Source organism: Sphaeramia orbicularis, chromosome 9, assembly GCF_902148855.1.
Source record: "Sphaeramia orbicularis chromosome 9, fSphaOr1.1, whole genome shotgun sequence".
In the NCBI taxonomy this organism is placed as follows: domain Eukaryota; kingdom Metazoa; phylum Chordata; class Actinopteri; order Kurtiformes; family Apogonidae; genus Sphaeramia; species Sphaeramia orbicularis.
In genome coordinates, this window is record NC_043965.1 from 23,017,752 (window position 1) to 23,041,150 (window position 23,399).

The window sequence follows — 23,399 nt, forward strand, 5'->3', positions numbered from 1 at the left end:
ATTGTCTGGCTATCAAAAATGTTTAAGTCCCTGTCAGCAACAAAGGTGTTTGGTTCATTCACCTGACAGACTTTGTGGGTTTTTTTTCTGCCACTGAGGAAATGGAGTAAACAAAGTTAGACATTAAAAGAGTTAGCGGTGATGCACACGTCAAACCGTATGGCAATGCTGGTTTTATACGATGCTTTGCTGAAGCAACACCACAAAACACAACGTTAGAGATCTTTAATGTTATTATGAGACGTGGAAAAATATTTTCACTTCATTATGAGACTGTGCAGTGAGAGGAGAGATGCTAACACTAGCACAGCTTTATGGAAGAAATGGGTCATGTATGGGAACGTCATGCGATAAACTACTACAGATATAAACAGTACTGTCTCATTACACATATTTGAGTATATGTCTAAGAAACACCTATGCCTGCACACCAGTCTGCCTCTGTGATGTGGACTCTAATCACTGATACTCCTTAGGATCTGCGCAGATTTTTCACAGATGTTCGCTACAATCTTAAAAAAGTAATCTTTCACCTTTTAACGCAATAAATGTTTGACTCTCGAGCGGAGAAAAACAACCTGCTGATGAAAAAACTGAGTAAAAATGAGTAATGAGTGAGAAAGTGAGACGTGAGGGAACGAGAAGGAAGGATGCCTCTTGACACCCGAGTTTAAATGTTAATCTGGTTTTGACCTTTTAGAACATATCTAAAGGGGCTGAGAGCCAGCAAGTGTGTACAAGCCCGCGCGCACACACACGTACACGCACGCACATGCACACACACAAACACACACACACACACACAGGCACGCAGCAGTCAAACTCCACATCTCTAATGACATTAAGCCGCCACTCATATAAATTTATGTGTCCAGAGATAGTGTGCGTAAGATGGGAGGAGCAGATGGGACAGAAAAAAAAAAAAATATTGTGGGAAAAAGAATGGATTAAAGAAAAAAAAAAGGGTACGTTGGTGGAGAAAACAGAGGGGAAGATGTAGAGTTTTGAGGCCAAGAGGCAGAAAAGACCTCTCCTTATTCATTACTGATAAGATCTGAACAGAGGTCAAAAAGATGACACGTGTTCCAACATGGGTGCATGTGTGCTGCGCCTCAGACTGGATCTGCACAACTGGGGCTAAACTTGCCTTGAAACCCACTCACACAGTGGGTGGTTGGCTTTGACCTCTACATTTTTACAGTATTCATCTTTACCCCCTCCTGTCTCAGTGAATTTAAATAATTTACCTCCACTCCATTTCTGAATCTGAACTCGCACAGTCCCTTCCCTTTGTCTGAGTCGTTTCCTTTTGTGCTCTACAGTTTCTAGTGCCTGTTTCTACATTACAAAGCAGCAAAAAGAACATAAAAAAGGCCCTTTTTTCTTTTTTTTTTTTTGGGTGTGAGGGTCTAATTTTTACTACAATGAAAAATAATTGTAGAAAAAACTGGTGGGCACGTCACTGGATAAAAAAAAACATAGAATGTAAATGTTTATTGTTGAATCAGGTGGAGATCAAAGACAGGGGTAGGATGCATAGAAAAGAAAATGGTAAGAAGGAAAAAAGATATCAAATATCAGTGTAAAAGAAAGCCGTGAAAAAAAGCAACAGCCAGACACAAGTCAAAGAACTCATACAAAAATAAAAGTCCTTTATTAACTACAGGGACACCGTAACAAACACTTATAAACACTTATTTCTAGACTTATTTTTGCCCTTTTGTTTTTTAGACAAATAGCATCAAGCATGCTTTTATTGTAAAAGTAATTTCAATTTATAAAAATGCTAATTTTGTTTTAATAGGATATTTCGGCCACAAGTGTGCGAGGCTGAAGCTACAACAAATAGTTTGTATAATATGAAGAAAAAGACAGTGCTTTCTTATATTTTAGCATTTTTTTCTAGTTGTATGGCCCAGGGTCTTTCAGTGGCTACAAATGTCTCTGTTGAGTCAATAAAAGCCTTCACAGTGTGTGTGTATGCAGGTTTTTCCATTTTTATTTTCAGCTGGATAATATCCAAACTCCAAACCCACAATAGAGTCTGTTGTATTTTATTTGGCTTAATACAATTCAATTTGCTTATATTTAAAGATATGTGGCTTCTTTCTAGTGGGGCTGTTTTTGTAGTATTTCTTGGTTTCCTTTTGACTCTTAAGTTCACTCCATTTTGTTTTCTGCCATAACCCTAGTCCCTTTCAAGTCCTTTACACCACCTACAGGCATAAACCTAAAAGAGAACATACCTTTGTAGCCTGTAAACTTTGGTATCAGACAATTCTGAACACAGCTGAAGATCCACCGTGAGTTGAAGCTAGTGTTGTCTTTGTTAGTTTTCGTATCGTTCAAGTTTGTCGGTCCTCTGGTGTTTTACTCTCTACTGTAATCCCTTTTGTCATTTTTTTGGGGTAATTTTTTTTATACCTTGCTTTATTTCCTTTGTCCTAGTATTCCTTGCTTTCTCTCCATCCTCACCTCTTTCCCCTTCCCACCCTCCCAGCCTGTCCTGTTTCTTTACCCTCTCCGTCACTCTTCCTCCTGGCCTTCACAAATCCTTCTTCTCATCTTTCTGTTTTCCTCATGTCCTTCCTCCTGGTCCCTCTCTCTCTCTCTCTTTCTCGCCTTTCGTCTACTTCTCCCCCCATCCTTCTGTCCCCTTCCCGCCTGCTCCGGTGTACCCAGTGTCATTGTTCAGATAATTATTTATTAACGTGTTTATGTCGCCACCGTCCCTGTCTGTCTGTTGGTGCCATCTGTGCCCGGTTAGGTGCCCGCCTCCCTGTGCAGTTCTGCCCTGCCCGTGGGGGGAGAGAGCCATACACGGGGGCACAGATCAGAGACTCCCACACAAACACATCCGCCATTCCACTGTTCTCTTTTTCTGGATGCACAAGCTCCCTTCCACACACACTGTCCTTCTGCTGACAGACCCCTCACTAGTTTGTGCTGCCCCTGGGGCTAGGTGGGGTTAGCTGGGATAGAAGGCACACAGCAGTGGCCACACAGTCCCTTCTGTCCTGTTCTGTCCTGTTTGGTTTGTCCTGTTCTGTCAGCAGTACATATAGAAGAAGGTGGCATTAGCAGGAGGGGTGTTACCTTGATAAAGTTATTTAGAGGACACAGGAAGACGGTACAGTTAAGGCATATTATACGCCTAATTATGCATCACCTGGGATTTTTCATCAACCTTTGCAAGGCCATAGGAGGCAAGTTAAATACAGTGTTTTACTTTTGGTTCTAATAGGAAGGGTATTTTTCCTGATTTCATGAAGACTTAAAAAAACCCCAAAGAAAAACAAAGATCTTTTTCATTCATGCTTTGTAAATATAGCATGAAAGGTTTTCATGTAAAAAATCCAGATTTGGGCCTAGAGCGCTAGCAAACGCTTTATGGAAAACAATGATGATTTACAACATGGTAATGCAGTCTGAATCCAATCCTGTAAAGCATTCAACATTTGACCGAGTGCCATCTTCAGCTTGTTGTGATGTGAGAAAGGAAGGAGAATGAAGAAGAGGTGGAGGAGAAGGAGGAGGAAGAGGGAGGACAAAAGGGAAGGAAAGGAAACACAGACAGAGCAAAGGAAACAAAGAGAGGGAGGGGTACGGAAAAATCGGGGGGAGGCTGAGAAAGCCTGTGGGACATCAGGAGGATTGTGATCGTGCATCCTGGAACTCAATAAGTAAACAGTACAAATATTCTCCATCCTTTCCCCTCCTTCTTCTCACACACTGTTCCAAGTCCCCTGGTGTCCGTTCCCTCAACCTGATCTCTATCTTTTGGCATCTTCACTTGTTGGCAGTCGATCTCTCTCATCTTCTTCACTCCCCACGGCAGCCTTCTTTCATCCCCTCTTTTTTGCTCCATTTTTCTCTGCATTTCTTCAGCTCTCCCTTATTTTTCTCCTTATATGCCCCTACCTCTTCTTTAATAATCTTCACTTGGTCACTGTGTGTGTTTGTACATATGCATGAGTGCAACTTTCACTCTGTATGAGTAGAAGACTCGGAGGGAGGCTGGCAGAGGAGGTGGTCCTGGTGGCCTCTATCAAGGAGCAGAGTGGAGTGTGGGTACTTCCTCAGGGAGAGTGCCTCATTAGTGTGAATGGTACACAGGAGAGCATGTAGAGACTGTGTGTATATGTGTCTGTTTGAGTGCCTCTGTCTATAATTAGGAGGCGCAGCAAGTAGTGCCGTGGATCAGAGTTAGATAAGTGATCTGGCTGCTCGCCAGGGTTCAAGCTAGCTTCACTCACTCACACACACACACACACATACACCACAGACACACATACACTTTCTGGCAGCTAGTACCACCTGCAGATGGCAGGGGCCAGTCAAACATATCCAGTTTTAACTTGACATCATCCAGCTCTAGCTGAAAACCCACAACTGTGGATACACACCTACACACCTGTACTTTCTCACTGGCCTGTCTGAGGTAGTCAACAAGGGGAAAATGGGTTCCTAAAATAGAGGATCAAAAATGTGATACAGTCTCACATGCTTGCACACACACTGATACACTCAAAATAGAGAATCACTGTTACCCTCATTGAACCCCAGAAGGGACAACTTGTACACATGTGCTAAACACACACACATACACACACACACACACGGAACATTTCCTCTGGCGTGAACCTCCACCTGGGTAAAGGAATCTTTCATCTCAGCATGACCGCCACTGGGCAGGCTTACATACCCACACACATGCACATGCACACACATGTACGTGCACACACAGTATATCTCTCTTTCTCTCTCTCTCTCTCTTTTAACTCCACCTGCTACCCCTCATCCACCACACCACTACACATGCATACAATTGAAGTCATTTTTAATAAGTGGTGCTACTCCCAACACACACACACACACACACACACACACACACACACACACACACACTAAAGTCAATAAAAGCGCACATCTCTCAAACTTGCACCTCTTTATCCTCAATGACTCTTTGATGAGGCTATAATTTACAAAATTACTACCAAGAGCCACAATTAGCCATTACCATGAAAAAATGGACAGCTGCCTTTTCTTTAACTAATAAGCTCATAGTGCCATTTTGTGACCAGAACTGATATGGAGTCAAAAGGGAACTTAGAATTTTGTTAATAAGAAAAAAACAATTTGATTGTAATTTGTGAAAAGGTAAAGAGAGAGAGAGAGTTCAAGTTTTGATATTTTACTCCAAAGAAGTAAAACTTGTAAGAAAAGATGAAATGTGGAACTCTTGATTTTTGTAAATTTGCTTTTTTCATCCTTTCCAATTTCATATTTATTTTGATATACAAGTACTTTTCACTTTCACATCCGATTTTTTTTTCTGGTGTCAAGAGTTTTGTGGGGGTGTAACATCATGAGTGACAGCCTTTAAAAGAAAGATGAGATGGAAGTTTTAATCATGCTGCCTTAAGGTAATGTGGGAAATGGGATCAGTTACTCAAAATACTCTGAAGGACTCTGTACCCCATATTTAAATAACTGCGTTCATTAGGTCTTAATTAGTTCCCATTGGGCAACCAGCCAATCAGTGAATAAATGGAAATAAATTATTTACTTAAAAGAATTCCACATTTTAATTGCATTTTTATTTTTAATTCCTAAACCTTTTTTTTTTATGTACTGTTACACATATTACATACATGTTACATACATTTTGGGTAGTGGCCCAGATTTGGCTCCACCCATTTTGTGGACATTATAGGAATCGTACCACTCAGTCATGTTGAATGCCATTTGGTTTCACCTTGCTGAATAAATTGAGTTTAGCTCATTAACGTTGTTTGCCCGACAGCGGGTCCAGAAGTGACTAATAATTTTACAGCATAGCATTACTGTCAGTCCTTGAGGTGTTTAATGAGCAAAAAGAATAACTATCCACAAATCTGGATGTTTTTTGCAAAAATAATTCAACTTCACACACAGGCAGACAAATATAGACACAAACACATGGGCATGAAGTGCATAGGTGCCCTTGCGCAAATGGAGCAAACAAATGAAGCTGTAATGGCTCTTGCTGTCTTTTTGTGCTTTAACCTTCAAACAGAAGGGTTATTTCTCTGAGAAGTGTATATGTGCACAGAGACTCATATAGTATGCACACAAAAGTAGGCAAACTGCAGAAAAAAATGTCCTCAGTTCCGGTATGATTAATGGTTAATATTAGATGTGTCGTCACTGTGTGAGAGGACCAGTCACTACTCCATGTATAATACACTTTGGAGCCTGTGTGTGTAAATGGAGTTAAGTAATGTAATGTGTGTGTGTTTGTGTGTAGGGGTGGGGGTTAGATGGGGTCCAGGCTGTCTGGATGGGGTCACAGGTCACATGGGTCAATAAAGGGTTCTACAGAGCTGTGACAGGTGGGGTTATAGTTTATAGTGCAATGACAGGCAGGGGTAAAGGTCACACATGAACAAAGAGAGGAAAGGCTGGGACACTGCATTCACGCCACGGTGCTCTGAATCCTAAAGCATGCTCCACTTCAGATCAATCCAGTACAGTGCAAGTAGGCAGGGAATAGGCCGAGAAAAAGCACACTTGATTTATCTATCCTCCTTTGAGGCACTTTCACTTTGGGAAATTCCTGAAGTCCCCTGCAACCAAGTCTTTCATATGCAGTACCCATATGACAGTGTTCAAAAGGCAAACTTTTCACACTGTTTGCAACCTGAGCTCATTTTCTCTCTTTTACATCTGTAACTGTTTAACTAAAACCGTAGCACACACGGTGATAATATTTTGGTTGGTTTTGTTTGCATTTGATGAATTTCCACAAGTGAAAATTTTTCAAGGAAAGGAAAAAAATAAAGTGCACCAAGACCTTGGTGACCATGTACTACAACTTTTCATTACTTTATAGCTGTTGAAATACCACATATCATCCTCTACATTAAGAATAGTATCCTTTAAAAACCGTATAGCACACTGGTGAAAAATACACATTTGATCCACTTCGAACAGGCTAAAATCTTTGAGGTCTGCTTGATTTGGCATTTTAAGCACTTGAATGCCCCATGAGCATAGAGAAAATACAGACTGAAGTGGAAATTCTCAGTGCTCAATATCTGAAACCATGTCATTTCTCAAGATCATTGACTTATACCAGAAATGATCTGCACCATCGAATTGCAATAGAAGACAAATTATCTGTACCGCTAAGTTACGCTTGAAGACAGATTTTTTTTCCCTCCTATCTTTCTGTCATCCTATCCTACAGAAAATATTACTGTGGCTTATTCACTGACTTCCAGCAGATAGAGCTGATCTGTTCCATTGACCTAATCTGGAGAAAAGGTAATCTAGTGCCAAGACCCATTTGGGTCACCAACACTTTGGGAAGGATACATTAACATACTGCAGGTACTAAAGGCAGCATTCTTGACTACATTTAAGGGCAAGGCAGTGCAGGTGGCATTCCTCGCTCAGAGGCTCACCATACCAGGACTTGATTTGCACATAAACTGGCTCAGTTTCATTCTTTCACAATCATTTTACTTCACATATCCAGCTGTGGATTTTGTTAGACAATCTACTTTTAACCTGTGTAAGTCAGACAGTGTTCAAGACACAAAGCAGGGCCATAATATATGATCAAAAAATATGTCAAAATATGACACGGCTGCATTTTTGTGCTTGACTTCAAACATTTCACTTCTGTATTTTAATTATTTGAGCCTATTTAACCCTGAACCAAACTCAGTAAAACTCACAACTAGTGAGAATGAGTGGGAATGACTATTTTCTAAGCTTACATGTGAAGTAAAACATTTGTAGAGCCATACAGACTAATCAAGTCTCTGTATCAGGAGCCCCTGCTCTTCTATGGTACAATAAGGTAGACCACTACAAGACAATCACGTCCAGCCAGGTGATATCAGAACAGAGACACTCACTCAGATGTCTCCTTGACGACAAAATGGCGCTCCCATGCGCCTTGATGCCCTGAAAACAGAAGACATGTTGACATAAAGAGCAGCCGAATACAAAAAAAAGAGGGGGGGGGGGGGGCAAAGAAGGATTGTTGTGACATCAAGTCTACTTTGGTATATTTCCCAGCATTCATAAATCAACCTCAGACATTGCCTGCCCCCTTAATGTGCAATTATCAGTGGCAGACTGTCATTTTTCATTGCCTGATAACAGCACAACAGGTCTTTGCAAACTAAATAAATATATACAATGTCACTGACGCAGAGTAGCTTATGAAGTTCAGTGCTCATTCATTTTGTCGGGTGAAGATTCTGTCATGCATGGTGTTACAATTTTTATGTGACTCACATGCTTAGTTCTTTTATTCATTCTTTCATAAATGTATTCATTCACTCACAGCTACACTATACGTCTTCTGGTGTCTAACATAAGACCTTAGCTTACACAGCGAGCGAGGGCTGACTTGCCTCCTTTCTGTAACACCGTTGAACTGTGTAAGGTGCTTTGCGTCAGTGACACCAGTTTTGATTAAAAGAAAAAAGAGCATGTGGGTGACACCACAGCAAAGTACAGGGTTTATAAATACTGGTGGCTTGTTCTTCATGATCCCACGCAGGGCTGTTCTTCATGTACCCACACAGGGTTATGTTATTCCAGTCCTACAACAGTATGCTTTGAAGCCATGAGACAAGGACAAACAATTTAGGCAAACATGTAGACAGAAAGCCCATCTAATAGTATTTCCGTGGTTGTTGTTGTTTTGGTTTTTTTTTCCAGCCACTTACTCAGCTGTGTTCTTCATATTCATTTGGTCCCACCTAGCAGGGCTTTATTACATTTCCTAATTATTTTAAATTCTTAAACTCTTGAACAAAGTCCATTCAAATGAGATTAGCATCCTCTGTATCCTCTTAAAAGACTCAAAAGACTTAAAGGAGAAAAAAAGGTGTTGGTATAAACATGTATTTAAATGATAATTTGTTATCATTTTTCTGTATTAGTAATTTATTTTAAGGAGAATAATGCACTTTTTTGCATTTTGCTGACTGCATATTAGGCTTAGCATTATTATTTATCCTTTATTAGTGGTACTGCTCAGCTTTAAGAGTCCATTGTCTGTTACATTCATCCCATTGTCTTAGTATTCATACCTTCCCTTGCCATTGCATTATTGCTGTCACACTAGTTACACAGTCTTGTGCTACAACAATTTCTTGTGATTAACTGGTCATATCAATGGCATAAACATAGTTGATTTCCAATATTAGTCTTGCTTTTATTTTACAGCATTTTTCTATAAATTTTAATTCAATATAGCATCTTTTAACGCATCATGAAGACAACAGCAGGGCTGAGCAGAGGTGAATGATGAGGTATAAGTCTGTGTAACAGCTCATCCACTGTTTCTACAGCTTTAGTCACACACACATGAAAAGTGAACAAACGTAAGCACAAGCTTTCACTTTAAGGTGAAAACTGGGGCTAAACACCTGTCACCATACTATTTACTGAATGAAAGTTCGGATCAAGAGCTGTGCATTTAGTTGCTCAGTTCTAGACCTTAAGTGATGCAGGCGAGAGAGGGGAAGTGGGGGTGGGGGTGGGGGTGGGGGTGGGGGGAAAGGTTAAGACAGTCGATTCAAACATAGAAGAGCCAAGCAGATGTGAATGGAGAGGAGAGAGTTAACGGGAGTTAAAGAGAAACTGTAATGGAAGATGAGCAATGTAAGTGTAGACCTAGAAAGGGTGAAAGAGTAACAGTAATAAAGGAGATGAAGGAAAGGAGGGAGGCAGCGAGGGAGGCGGGGAATGTGAACCGAATGGAATACAGGTAAAAGGCCAACCATAAAAATGAGAATGTAAGAAGGCAGAGCACAGGGAAAGCTAAGAATGTTATGTGAGGCATGAAAGGAAACATGGAAAGCAGAGAAAGGGAAAAGGCAACAGAAAGAAAGGAAAAGGCAGCAGGTGGATGAGGAGAGAAGGGAAAATTCAGGGATAAAGGACAAAGAAAAATGTTGAGGGGCTGAGAGCGAGAAAGCAGTAGCAATATGGAGATGGAGAGAGACATCAGAAGAAGGAGAATGAGATGGATACATGCAGGATGGAAGAAAGAAAATGTAGGAGCAATTTTTTAGAAGGATACAAAAGACAGAAAAAGGATGGTGAGGGATTAAGAAAAGAAAAAAAAATTAGAGAAGAAAATGAAAAAATATGGTAGGACAAGAAGCCTGACAGACATAAAAAGAAAAATGTATAAAAACTGTAAGTAGGGCAGAAAACTGCCTCTTTTACACAGCTGAAATCTCTTCCCGTCTTTCACTTATTCTTTCTTCTGTTCCTCTTTCCTCCGCTTCTTTTTGCTTTTTCATTTCTTTCACTTTTTCCCTTTCATTTTCCCTTTCGTCTTTTCTTTCTGTCTTTTTTTCCCAGCCTTAGCAATAGCACCATTACTCAGTAAGGACCACGGCTACACAAAATGATCTACTTTACAGGAATAGGAGTTGGAGACCTACATAGTCACAATCAGCAGCGGACCCTCCATCCTCTTGCTCGAAGTGGCACAGATGTAGAGAGCGCTAATGACGCAGGTTCATATGATCTATGTCATCATGCGTATCCAGGATTCCCCAAGATGAAAAAAACACCTACCAGTGGCCTTACATGTTGAGTGGGTAGAGGCTGTACTTGTCACCTGCATAGCAATAACAGGTGGACATAAGTAAAAGGGGGAGCTAAACCGAAGCCTTTGTTTTCCCCAGCCCCTATGGATCGATACCCTGAACCAAAACACACCCAGGAAGAACAAAGGCAAAGAAAAAGTATTGATGTTGTTCTGCTTTAGTTTGTACAAGTGTTAGGACAATCGTTTCCACACAGCTTAAGGTGACATGATTTCGCAGAGACACGTCTCCTACCGGCAGACTTTTGTAAGCGCTTAACTCTTAATGGGCATTTATAGAGGTTTGCTGCCCTTATTATTATTAAATCCACCTTGATTGACAGATTCATTGTCTAACCCATAAAGACCTGGTGCTACTTTTGTGGCAGTTCACAAAGTAAATTTTCTCCGTATTTAACCTTTCTTAAGTGATTTATCACAGTTTATTGTAATATTATCCTCTTTAGTTTGAGTTTTTTTCAGTGTAAATCAGGTATTTTCCTAGATTTAATTCACTGATCATGTAGGTGTTCATTAAAACTCAGAGTAAAGTCAAAGGTTATTATATCAAATGCAGAGAAAAGTGAAGAAAATGTGACTTTTTCAGTAAATCTATCATTAACTGAACATAAACCCAGTCACTGATCAAACTCCATGGATTTTTCTGGTGACTCAATGTTGTAGAAGATGACGGTGTTTCCATGGTAACTACAGAACCTCTGAGTGTCCAAATGGGTCAAATCTGATGACCGTGAAATGTTGACAAACTGCATTTAAACCAATTATTTACATGGATTGATAGGATTAGTGGATTAGCAGGTATTAAACATTGTAGATCAGTAGTTAGTTTTGTTCGCCAGTGGCTGTTTGGGTCTTTATGGGTTAATAAAAATTGCCGGTTGGTGTCAATATGCGAGTGAACTGGTGACATGTCCAGGTTGTACCCTATGACCCTCCAGAAGATTAAGTGGTTACAGAAAATGAATGAATGAATGATTGAAAGTTAAAATCGGCTGAGTATAAAGTCCCAGTATCTATACAGGTACAGCTAGCTAACAGATGTTTTATTAAACGTTACGAATGTACTGAGCATGCCAATTATTTTACTGTTAGATCAGTAGACTGTAAGCCCCAAGATTAAAATCCAAACATCCAAAGCATGTATCTTATCGGAAATCTGAGGAAAGTCACACATATGAGAGTAAATTTAATCAAAAGAGGACAGAGACATAGTGGCAGTTTCAGACTTCTACATACTGTTGTTGATTCTCATGTGCTGTGTGTGGTTGTGACAAAGGATATCAGCAGCAGGACCGGTGTACCTGAGCTTCCTCACTTGATACACACTTGATATTTATTAGCTACTGCTTCTTCCCTGAGCCTGTTTCCCCGATGAAAGCAAGAAACTGTCATCATGTCTGTGTGCTTTTCTTGTGACTTGATTGTTCAACAACTAGTCCATTAGATAGAAAAATACTCAGCTGTGTTTTATTTATCTTTATGCACTTCATTTTGTTCTGCTTGGATGGCACTATGTGATTGTTTTCTTGAAACACACGAGTTTCCAGGGATCAAATTGATAAAATAAGAGGAGTATCTACGCAAACTTTTGTGCTTTAAAGGGTTCAGTCTGTCATAGTGGCACCTAGTGGTGAAGTTGCACATTGCAATCAACTGATCAACCCTCACCTAACACTTTGAGGCTCATTCTTAGGTAACACAACTTTATTTTCAGGTGATTATGAAGTAGTGATAGGGTCTTATGTCAAGCACAAGAACACATCAAACGCCTGAGTACTGACCTCAATTTTTAATGTTCATCATCATATGCAATGACCAATCTACTCCTTCTTTCATCAGGGTACAATATGCATGATACTTAAATGTCGCTCTATTGAAAAGTAACAGCACACAAACGAATTATAAATTATCCAAAACTATCCCTCTCCCTTCTCATTCTTCTCATAGTGAGAGGATGAAAAGGAGGGTGGCTATGAAGCAATGGGAGAAAGAGACAGGCAAAAAAATAATAAATAAATAAAGTTGCACAAATCTATAGAGAATAGAAAAAGACAGAGGGAGAGCGAGGAGGGGAACAAGAATGAGCTAACCATCAAGAGCTTTTGATTCCCCCCATAAAACGTTCCTTTTAAGAATGCCCATGAAATTAGCTTGCTGAAAGAAAGCAATCTCAATCGATTCAATCCCCTCTAAAAAACTTTCAAACAGCCACCATACCTCCAGCTCTTAAGAGTCTCTGCGGGACATAAAATAGCTTCTCGTCTTCTCTCACTAACCCTCTTTTTTTTTTTCTCTTAGTGTTACACTTTCTCAGTTTCCCTTTCACTTTACCTGCCATTTCTATAGACAGAACGAGAAAAAAAATCTTTAGGTTGTAAATTGAAAAATGGGGTTCAGACCACACATTTCAATTTAAGTTTGACTTTTTCACTATGCTACCACTTGTCAGCTTCAACTGCCTATCTGGGTCCTTTCTTGCAGCTCGATGTTGACCAAAATATTACGTATGGTGACCTCAACAGATGCTACTCATTTATTTGCACAAATTAAAAGAAAGTTTAAATATCTGACACAGCCATACAGAAAAACCTTCCATTTATGTGTACTACACTCATTACTTCTATAAATGTGCACTTTAAAGGACCAGTGCCATTATTTTATCAAATGAAATTGTGGAAAACTGCTTATTTTTCATGCTCACTATTCCATAATATGTTTGATATAATCACTGCAGCTGTGACAGCTAACAGGACGGACATTTAAGCCATTCCTTGAACACAAAACGAAGAAAAATGAGAGTGCAGGACTGAAGTACTGTGTTAAAATGATCTAAAAAACTTTTTCCCCCTCTTTTCTAGGCCCTATTGATACTCGGTAAGGGACAAGGTAACCCTGCTGAAGTAGGGGAGGAAGTTTGAAAGAAGTTAGCCCTGAAGTTATATTTCTGTGGGACTGAGTGTGAGGGCCAAGAGGTGTCCCAGGGACAGACTGTCCAAAGGAGAGAAAGCAGGGCAGGAGAATCCCTAATGGATTCCTGCAGACCTAAAATGTGGGAAGGGAGGAGAAGAAAAGGAAGTGATGAAAAAGGAGGAGACTAGAGGAACATAACTTCAGAAAGCTAACTTCTGCACTTTGTGGGACCGATGAACAAAAACAGGTGGAAGAAAAGGAGAAGGACAACAGAAGGAGCAAAAGTAGGAGGACGCTCCAGAAAAGGAAGAGCGCGAGGTGTTGGGAGAGAGGATGACTGAGACAGTTGACCTCAGGAAGTGGCAGAAGCAGTAGAAATAGCTGCCCCACTTGTAGACACACTTTCAGTTACTATCCGACTGTCCTCGATGCACTGGGGTAGCTAACCTATATAGGCCTGCTCCACACTGCAGCATCACTGGCAAGCACACATGAACATGCACTCGCTCCGTGTCTTTGCCTTTCTCTCCATCTTTCCCTCTTTCTCTCTCTTTCTTTCCGACAAGCAGGCACACACAAATAGGAGGGGGGGGGGGGGCTAAAATCAGGCCGCACATGCTGTAAGCTACTGCTGAGTTAAGTCACCTGTGCTGCTAGCATAGCTTGCTAGCGGGCAGCCAGCTGCTCCTCTAATTAAGAGCCTATCCACTCAAGGGGCCTGAGCATATGGAGGACTCTATAGCTAGGTACTGGTCTTAGAATAGATAGCAATACCACACGGTATGAGCACAGGCCAGACTTCCTGAAGTTGGACACACTGAATTAGCAAAAGGAAGACAAGGTCACTGTTTTCCTCTCCAGGTACTCTGACATTAAAGACCTCAGCGGTGCTAAAATACCTACAACATTTTTAAGTGTGTATGAGAAATAATATATTTGATTATTGTCTTGCATGCTGATACCTCTTATTTCTGTTTACTACCTGAAGAGCAGATGCCACACTTTGAGCCACTGTTTTGGACTGAATGCTTTACCATCCAATTTATCGTACCACTCTGCCAGAAAGCCAATATAAATAAGTGAACTAACATTAAATGTCTTCTCACCAGAGCAAAAAAAAAACAGCTTATTTTCTCATAACCCTACTACAAATCCAGGTAATCATCTTTGTAAAATTAGTCTTAATTAAGTTACTTTAACTGTTCACAAAGTAAGGGGAATAAAATGGCAAATCTATGGAAAATAAATTTTGATTTAATCAAAAAATGTATGTTTTGTTTATAGTAACCCCCTATTGTGCACATTATTGAAGCATGGTAATACATGCATGCATACACATATATTACTGAGTGAATTATTGTTCGAGGCCAAAACACAACCTATTTCTCTGAGGTTACGTTGACACATTAAACAGTATTTTTATTAACTTTGTTGTCCAAGGCCAGGACTAATAACACATTCACAAATCAAATATATACTTTCATTGGTAGCCATACAAACAAACACACAAATATGCACAAAAAACCCATACCTTGGCTGGTTCTAGCCTCCAGTACCAACAAACATACAATTATGTGAGATTGTTTCAGGCTACATTATGTGAAATGCATTAATCAGTAATACCAAAAGACCACAGTGCAGATGTATTTGTCATATATATATATATATATATATATATATATATATATATATATATATATATATATATGTGTGTGTGTGTGTGTGTGTGTGTGTGTGTGTGTGTGTGCGTGTGTGTGTGTGTTTGTATGCATTTGTGTGTAGGTGAGTGGGAGCAAAAGAAAATGAATAGGTCACGAAATATAAAAAAGAATAAAAGTAAGGCACTTACGGTGAAATGACAGAACTCAGGGATGGAATTTATGGATGTATTTGACAAAATGGACTTCCACCCCGCACCCCAAAGGGGAGGCAAGGGGTATTGCTTTTAGTTCAGTTTGTTTCTTTGTTTCTTTGCTTCTTAGATTGTTAACACTCTAGCAGCAAAACTATTAGTTGAATTCATGTCAAATTGGGTTTACAGATTGTCAGCGACCCAGAATAGATCTGATTACATTTTGGGATAAGTGGGTCAAAGTTTAAATTTTTTATGAATTTTTTAAATCTTTTTTTCCCCATTTACTTATAATGAGTGAAATGTCACATCTATAAAAACATCAATTTTGTTTCAATTTACTTCAAACTTGGCACATATATAGAGGCAATTGATATACTAACATCAGCACACGCATAGACATGATGACATCAGCTGGATTGATACCAAAATAAGCTACAATATGTGCAAGGGGCGGGGTTTGTTGTGCCTGGCACCACTTGTTTCTGCTTGTATCTGATTTCTCTTGTGCATAAAAATGTACAGAACTGTACGTTAAAAGAAAAAAAAACACACTACCATTACAAGAGCAGCAGAGAGAATACAATATGATGGTAAATCCATTTAGGTAAACTCAAGATTAGGACCTTATTCTTAAAAGCGAGAATAAAATCAATCCATTTAGCCTCTTAGGACTTAGAGATGGTGACATCAAGACAAGCAGGACAACAAAGTTCACTTGGTTTTACAGAATCTATTTTTATGTAAAATAAACCATTTCCTGTGGGCCTAGTAAATGTAGTTCTTATATCTTTGCATTTTTATGTTGACCTGCGGCTACAGAAACATGTTTGTTGAGTTTGCCAACCTGTGAAAGCTTACTTTATATTTATAGTATGCACCCAGAAAGGAGGGTGAGAGAAAATGACTCTATTGAAATATTACTGAACATCTACAGTTCACTATTGTTTCAAACAGAGTATTTGAATGATTCTAAACACATAATTGTACTCTGTCCAAAAAGATGAATTCAAGTAAAACAGCCTTTGGTGGTGTATTTTGGCTCCTGTCCACTGAAACATTTCGACTCTGCTTAGGATTCTCTGCTCTATTGCCAAACTGTCTATCAATCATGTTGAGCACAGCACTTATTCTACAACAAATGAAAAGGAGCCAGTGTAATCGGCACAACCCCTACCATATCTAGTGATAATGTAACTGCCCCTTAAGTTTGCAGAGCCTTAAAGTAGCGTATGACTTTCATTACACATTTTTTTTTCAAATTTGTAAAACTTGAGTGATAGCCTAATTATTACTCATCCATTAGTCTTTCCTTACTTGCGCACCTGAATCCCTTCCCTCATGGCGAACAACTTTAAAGATGACTCCATCATAAACACAGTCCGCTTGCTTACATAACAAATTGAAATGTCACTTGGGCCTTTTCGGAAATTTTGTTGCAAAGTGCATTGTGGGAATGGGAATTCCACGCAGCAGCAACTGATGTCCAAGTATTGTTTTTCACAATCACACACCCCATATTTTAAGATGACAATTGACTTACAGTGATTCCTTCCATTTCTGATGACCTGTTAGCGGACATGCTTCCATTGCTTGTTGTCGCCATGTTTGTTTTGGTCTTCCCCCAAATCTCACCCTCGTTTTCCAAAATTATGTCATATCTCTACTCAGCTTTTTATGGCTCATAAACAAATACAGAAGATGGTACGATTTTCCAAAAACTGAAAATGATGCGAGTTTACATCTGAATCGGGTGTTTCATTGCGTCTTACTGCATTTCTCAGATAAATAAGTACTTGTACTGATGTATTATGTGAGTTTTCACATAATCTTTTTTTTTTTTACCAGATGTGTGATGAAAGTCATATATTGCTTTAAGCACTAACACATAAAGTGAAATCTCCAGCCTCTCCTTTGAACTCTCTTCCTGTGATAGGTATGTACTGCAACTTTAATGACAATCGTGATAGAAATACCAATAATTTGTAACTTCTTACACAACTAATTACTCAAAGTTATGTTCCTTCTCATGAATAACATAAAAGTGATAACAATGTCAGAATATTAGCATCTTAATCTTGTTAGTGAAATAGCTTAAAGCAAGCTGCACGCAGAAATACAGTGTTCTGTTTAAGCTCTGCACGTGAAAATTGATTTTAGGGAGCATTCTGATCCTGTTATGTACAAAGATCCCGTTTATTCCACAAGTGATATTGCATAAGCAAAATCAAACATTGTTTGTGTGTGAAAGAAAGTGAGAGTGAGGGGGAGTGTACCAGTACTTGTATTGTGTATCCATGTGCTCACTTAATGACAAAGCTGAAAAAGAAATTTGAAAAGAAAGAAAAAGAGAAAGAAAGAAATGAAGACTGTGCTCAAACTGTGCTCCTGTTTCTGTTACAGGTACCCATTTTTAGACAGTCATCCATTAAGTCTGCTGTGTTCCCATACTGTCAGCTCCTAGTGAAGCCAAAGAGGCCATGTCAACTGAGGGCGTTAGACAGGCAGGTAGGAAGCTGCACAGCACCCTTTAAGCACTGTGGGACTTGGAGGGAAGGCGGAGGAGGAGTAGGTAGTGGACTATAATACGAATGTCACTGCAGCATAACGTCTTTAAAAAGAGTAAGATGGATTAGAGCTTTAGCTCATTGTGAGAAGATGCTCTTGCAGAGATGAAAAAGAAAGAAGGGGAAGAAGAGCGGAGCATAAAATGCATTGTCACACACAGGATATCAAAGAGGAGGATAAAGAATGAAGCGGATTCCACGGAAGATACTTGCTATAAATGGGTCTCACTTTAAGATGTGTATTCTGACGTTAACTACATTTTCAGTGCAATAATTTTGAAAAGGGTGTATATTTCATGTATGCCAGAAAAATGAGTGGCTGTGTATTTTGTGTGTGTGTTTCTCACCTCTGGCCCCATGTGTTCTGTCTGTGTTGTGCGGTCAGTCATTTGGCAGTCTTTCATCTTCAGGGCAGCTTTGGCACTCTCCTGCATACAAAACAAACACAAGCCCATCAGTCATGCCCAAATTCTAAAAAAAAAAAAAAAAAAAAAAATGAAAAAGAACATCAAATACATTAAAAGTAGAGCAGCTAAATGCTCTCCCAGTGGACTTGTGCTTTGCCTCCACTTGCAGTGCTTAATACACTCACTTCTACCTCCATGTGTAACCATTAAAAGAAATAATTAAAATGCCCTTTCTCGTCTTCCACTGCCTCTCCTGGAAATCCAAGAGGTCACAGAACTGGACTGAATCGCTGGACAACTTTGCTCCTGACAAATATTGGGGAAGAGTCAGTCCACAAAGTGCATCAGTAGAGAAGAATTCATAAAAAGTGACAGCTAGTTCTGGCCAGCCCACTAGAAGGTCCTTCTAGGAGATAATTAATAGGTTTCCACTGGCAGATTTACAGACGGCAACGAAGAGGGAAAAGCATCGGCCCTTTTCCTTCAGAATATAGCACTTCTACCTTGACCAGGAGTCTGCCTGCTTCTATATTACCTCTATGTGGTTCTGAAAAGTCTTTTGAATGTGAAGAACCACTGTACCCGCTGGGAGCATTTAATGTTAACGTCACTAATCATTCTGACAGGCTGAGCCTACAACGCTCAAAGGTTTAGCAAAAGAACAGGTTGAAAGTTGCAGTGGTTGCGAAATATTAACAAAATGATTTAACCTTGATTAAAATTAATGTGGACAAAGTGTATGGACAGATTTACGCTACAGATAAATTTAACAATATACCCACTAAATCCAAATACATCCTGCACTTTTTAACTGTGTGTTGACAAATTGAGCCAAAGATCTGTTTTCATGAGTCACGCTGATACCTACATGAAAGGCAAGGGAGGTTTTCTGCAGTTAAATGTTGCAGTTGGAGCACAGTCCTTCAGCAAAATGCACCGGGAGAGAGGAGAAAACTCATAAAAAGTGACAGCTAGTGATGGCCAGCAAGCGAGCAGGTCCTTCTAGGAGATAATTAATAGGTTTTCACTGGCAGATTTACAGACGGAGGTAGAGTGAGGAGAGTGTTGGCTATGAGCTGCCCTTTCCTTCAAAATGCTGCACTTTAACTTAGCTACAGCAGGCAATGTTTTCTGTCTCGGTATACGTAGATATGTACACTATGTGGACAAAAGTATTCAGACACATTGAATTCAGGTGGTTCTTCTCTAACTATCACTATAAACTGTATGAACAAAAATATTGGGACACATCATGGCTGCAGCTTATAAGATGTTGTGTTCATGCTGATTTGAGATACAAATATAAATATTTCCTTAAAGTTTAATGGGAGATTTTTCTTCCTAAGTGAGATGTGAAGAAAGTAGATTATTTACAGAGCACAAAAAACCATTTTAGAAATTTGGAGGTAGAAGATTTAAAATCACAATCAAGGATAAAAAAAAAATCAATGTTGAGAGAAATTAAGTAAAACCCATCTCTGAGGCATTTTGGAAACAAAGATAACGATTTAAATAAAACTAACCAATGCAATGCAATGATATTTATCACAATATAAAGCAATATTATGTACACTAGTCCTAATACTTTTGTCCATAAAGTGTATACATTACACCCATACCAATGTGGACACACTTCTGAAAATCCAAAACTTTGTCAGTTTGAAGCAATGAAAGAACTACTTTTATACTAAGGGCATATGGTGTAGACATGGGTCAATGCACACAGGTTCAGATAGACATTTTTTCCTCATGAACAAACAGGTGGTATATGTGTGGAAATCAAGAGAAGCTGGTGTCAGGAGCCAGATCGTCCCTCTTAGAGAGAAGTGCCAAACACATGAATACACACATTCAAGGCTGATCAGCATCTGTGTGTGTTCGTGCATGCACAACAAACAGCATGCCCTAAAGACTGATTGATGGATCCATGTGTGATGTGGAGGAAAAAAAAAAAACACCCTGTCATTTGGTGGCTGCACCAAGTCACCATATGGGAGAACGACAGAGAGAAATAAAACTGAAAGCAAAAAGTAAGAAGAGAAAAGTAGGACTAGAAAAGCAAAAGAAACCAAGAGAAAGGACAAAGGGAAGAGACAATAGCAATCAGAATTCATTCCCTCTTAGAGGGACTAGTCATTTTTCTCTGTCTGCAAAACTGAGAGTTATGGGCGAAAACTGAGTATCTTGAAAATCATGACCTTACGTTTGACCTGTCTAGGTGATTCAAGGTCAACAAAATTGGTACCAAATGAAAGGTCATATCTCACTTCCTATAAGTCGATAATACAAAGTTAGTTGATATCTGTCTTAGTTTTCAAGATAGAAGCCATTTTCTTAATATGTAAATTAGGGGCTTGACCCCAACTTTGGCCTATATCTCAGCTGTACTTTGGCCTACTATTGCCAAAAACTAATCAAATTGACTAGAAGCCATGGCAAATCATTTGGTCATAATTTTATATCAAAAATGCTTGAAATGTGACCGCTAGATCGCATACAGACAAAGAGACACATATACGAACTGACCAATACGCTTGCCCTCCGCTAAGCAATACAAGCTTTTAAAGATTCTAGATTTTAAGGATGAATAAATATGGTTGCAGCTTCAGACAAACTGGGGAGATAAAGAGCATGAGGAGGCAGACTAACACACTGTTAGCTTTGGACTTTTTGTGTGATTTCTTGAAAAAAAAAAAAACATTATAATAATGAACTGCTTTATAAAATATGTTTGCTGCTTATCTTCCGCATTTAATTCTGCTAAATTGTTTTACCAGGACTTTTGCTTAATCTGATGATTTCCTGTGTTCAACATCACATCTTAAAATCAGACATAACCAATTCCCAGTGTTTCACCTTAAAAAGAAAAAGATGACTGCATAGCAAACTAATGACTAGGGACACAACTAAACTAACTGAAGATAGATAAATAAAAAAAAATACAAATATATTAAACAGTGCTTGTTTGATCATTATTTAATGGTTATCCAGTTGATAAACATGTTTAAAAATTCAGTTTTCTCTTCCCTGTCTTAGAAGGAGAGACTGAGAGTATGAAAGGCTTAGAAGAAAAAGTCAGTGAGTACCTGGGAATAGTTTGGATAAAGACAAAGCCAATAAAGAAACATTAGTTTAACGCTTTTATAGTGCCATTTGGAAATCCAACCTGAGCGCAAACCAAAGTTCCTAACAGTCGAGTAAAATTAAGTCTTTTTAATAACCTTCTCAATCTTTGCACTAGAGGCTTTTGATCATCCTGAGCTTTTATTGCATAAAAATCTATCGGCCTGCAGACAAATCAATCAGCCTGAACTATGGGCTGCCATGCTTAAATACTGTCATGTATTTTTTTTAATCCTCACATTTTTTCCATTACGTCAAACTGACTCATTCAGAGTAGTTCATTGCTTTTTTCAATGCGTTCCATTTCCCTGTTAAATAAAAGGGTAATTTTACATGAATACTCCTTTGTAGACTATGGTGATGTGGCTGCTATTGTTAAAAACAGAAGTAACTAAGACAGAGTTTACTCATGTTAAAAGTAGCTTAGGTTATAAATAGGTGCAAATAAATGTCACATCATATATAGGTAATTATGATAGACACCTCTCTATCTGTGAGGGAAGGGTGGAGCAGGAGGTCATCAGGAGGATCGAGACCTATATTTATTAATTTACTGGTCGATCTACAGCTCTGAAAAAAATAAGAGACCACTACAAAATTATCAGTTTCTCTGATTTTACCATTTATAGGTATGTGTTTGAGTAAAATGAGCATTTTTGCTTTATTCTCTAAACTATCGACAACATTTTTCCCAAATTCCAAATTAAAATATTGTTGTTTAGAGCATGTATTTGCAGAACACGACACGTGGTCAAAATAACAAAAAAATGTTTTCAGACCTCAAATAATGCGAAGAAAACCAGTACATGTTCATTTCTAAACAGCACAATACTAATGTTGTAACTTGGGAAAAGTTCAGACATCAAAATTTGGTGTAATAACCCTGATTTTCAATGACAGCTTTCAAGTGTCTTGTCTCTCCACCGTTGCTGTTGGATGACTTTATGCAGGTCCTGACACAGAAATTCAAGAAGCTCAGCCATGTTCCATGGCTTGTGACCATCCATCTTCCTCCAGAAGTTTTCAAAGTGGGTTCAGGTTTGGATATTGGGCTAGCCATGACAGGGTCTTCATCTGGTGGTCCGTCATCCACACCTTTATTGACCTAGCTGAGGCCAGGAGCATTAACCTGATAGAAAAACCAGTCCTCAGAGTTTGGGAACATTGTCAGAGCAGAAGTCCAGCAGTTTTCAATAGTTATTTTTGGATTCTGATTACTTTTGCAGTACTAACAGCACTGTTTTTGCTTATTGTAAGAAGATAGTGATGGCCACAGTAGTGGTTTTTACTTCTCCTTCTTAAATAAGACATGGATCAGGTGTTTATTCTGTAGAATAAGGTGTGCTTGTGTTGGAATTCAACAGACACAGGAATGGAATAGCTGTCATACATGCACACAAGCCGATTTCAGGGGAAGTTACAGTGGTCTCTTAATTTTTTTCCAGAGCTGTATGTACCTACCCTCATCTATGGTCATGAGCTGTGGGTCGTGACCAGAAGAACCAGACTGCCAATATAAACGGTGGAAATGAGTTTCTTCCATGGGGTGGCTGGGCTCAGGAGTTCAACCATCTGGGAGGGGCTCAGAGTAAAGCTGCTGCTCCTCCACATTAAGAGGGGCCAGCTGAGGTGGTTTGAGCGTCTGGTCGGGATGCCCCCTGGACACCTCCCTGATGAGATGTTTTCGGGCATGTCCAACCAGGGGGAGATGACCCAGGACATGCTAGAGGGACTATAGCTCTCGGCTGACCTGAGAATGCCTCAGTGTCCCCTTGAAGGAGCTAAAGGAGGTGGCTGGGGAGTGGGAAGTCTGGGCTGAAATCCCCATGACCCAGACCTGGATAAGCGAGAGAAGGTGGATGGCGTTATCTATCTGTACCAGTTATCTATCTAAACAGGGCACCAGTCTTTCT

General features: G+C 39.4%; 1 protein-coding gene across 7 annotated transcripts in view; it reads right to left on the bottom strand.

Moving 5' to 3' along the window:
• ccser1 (coiled-coil serine-rich protein 1) overlaps window positions 1-23,399 on the bottom strand; it is a 123,208-nt gene that overhangs the window by 44,391 nt on the left and 55,418 nt on the right. For 4 of the 7 annotated variants that reach the window (XM_030144368.1, XM_030144369.1, XM_030144373.1 and 1 more), the window contains exon 10: window positions 18,304-18,384. In XM_030144368.1, the coding sequence (XP_030000228.1) occupies window positions 18,304-18,384 (81 nt within the window). Of the gene's footprint in view, window positions 1-7,907; window positions 7,957-18,303; window positions 18,385-23,399 lie in introns of all 7 variants that reach the window. The other 3 variants (XM_030144370.1, XM_030144371.1, XM_030144372.1) reach the window with 1 other exon arrangement.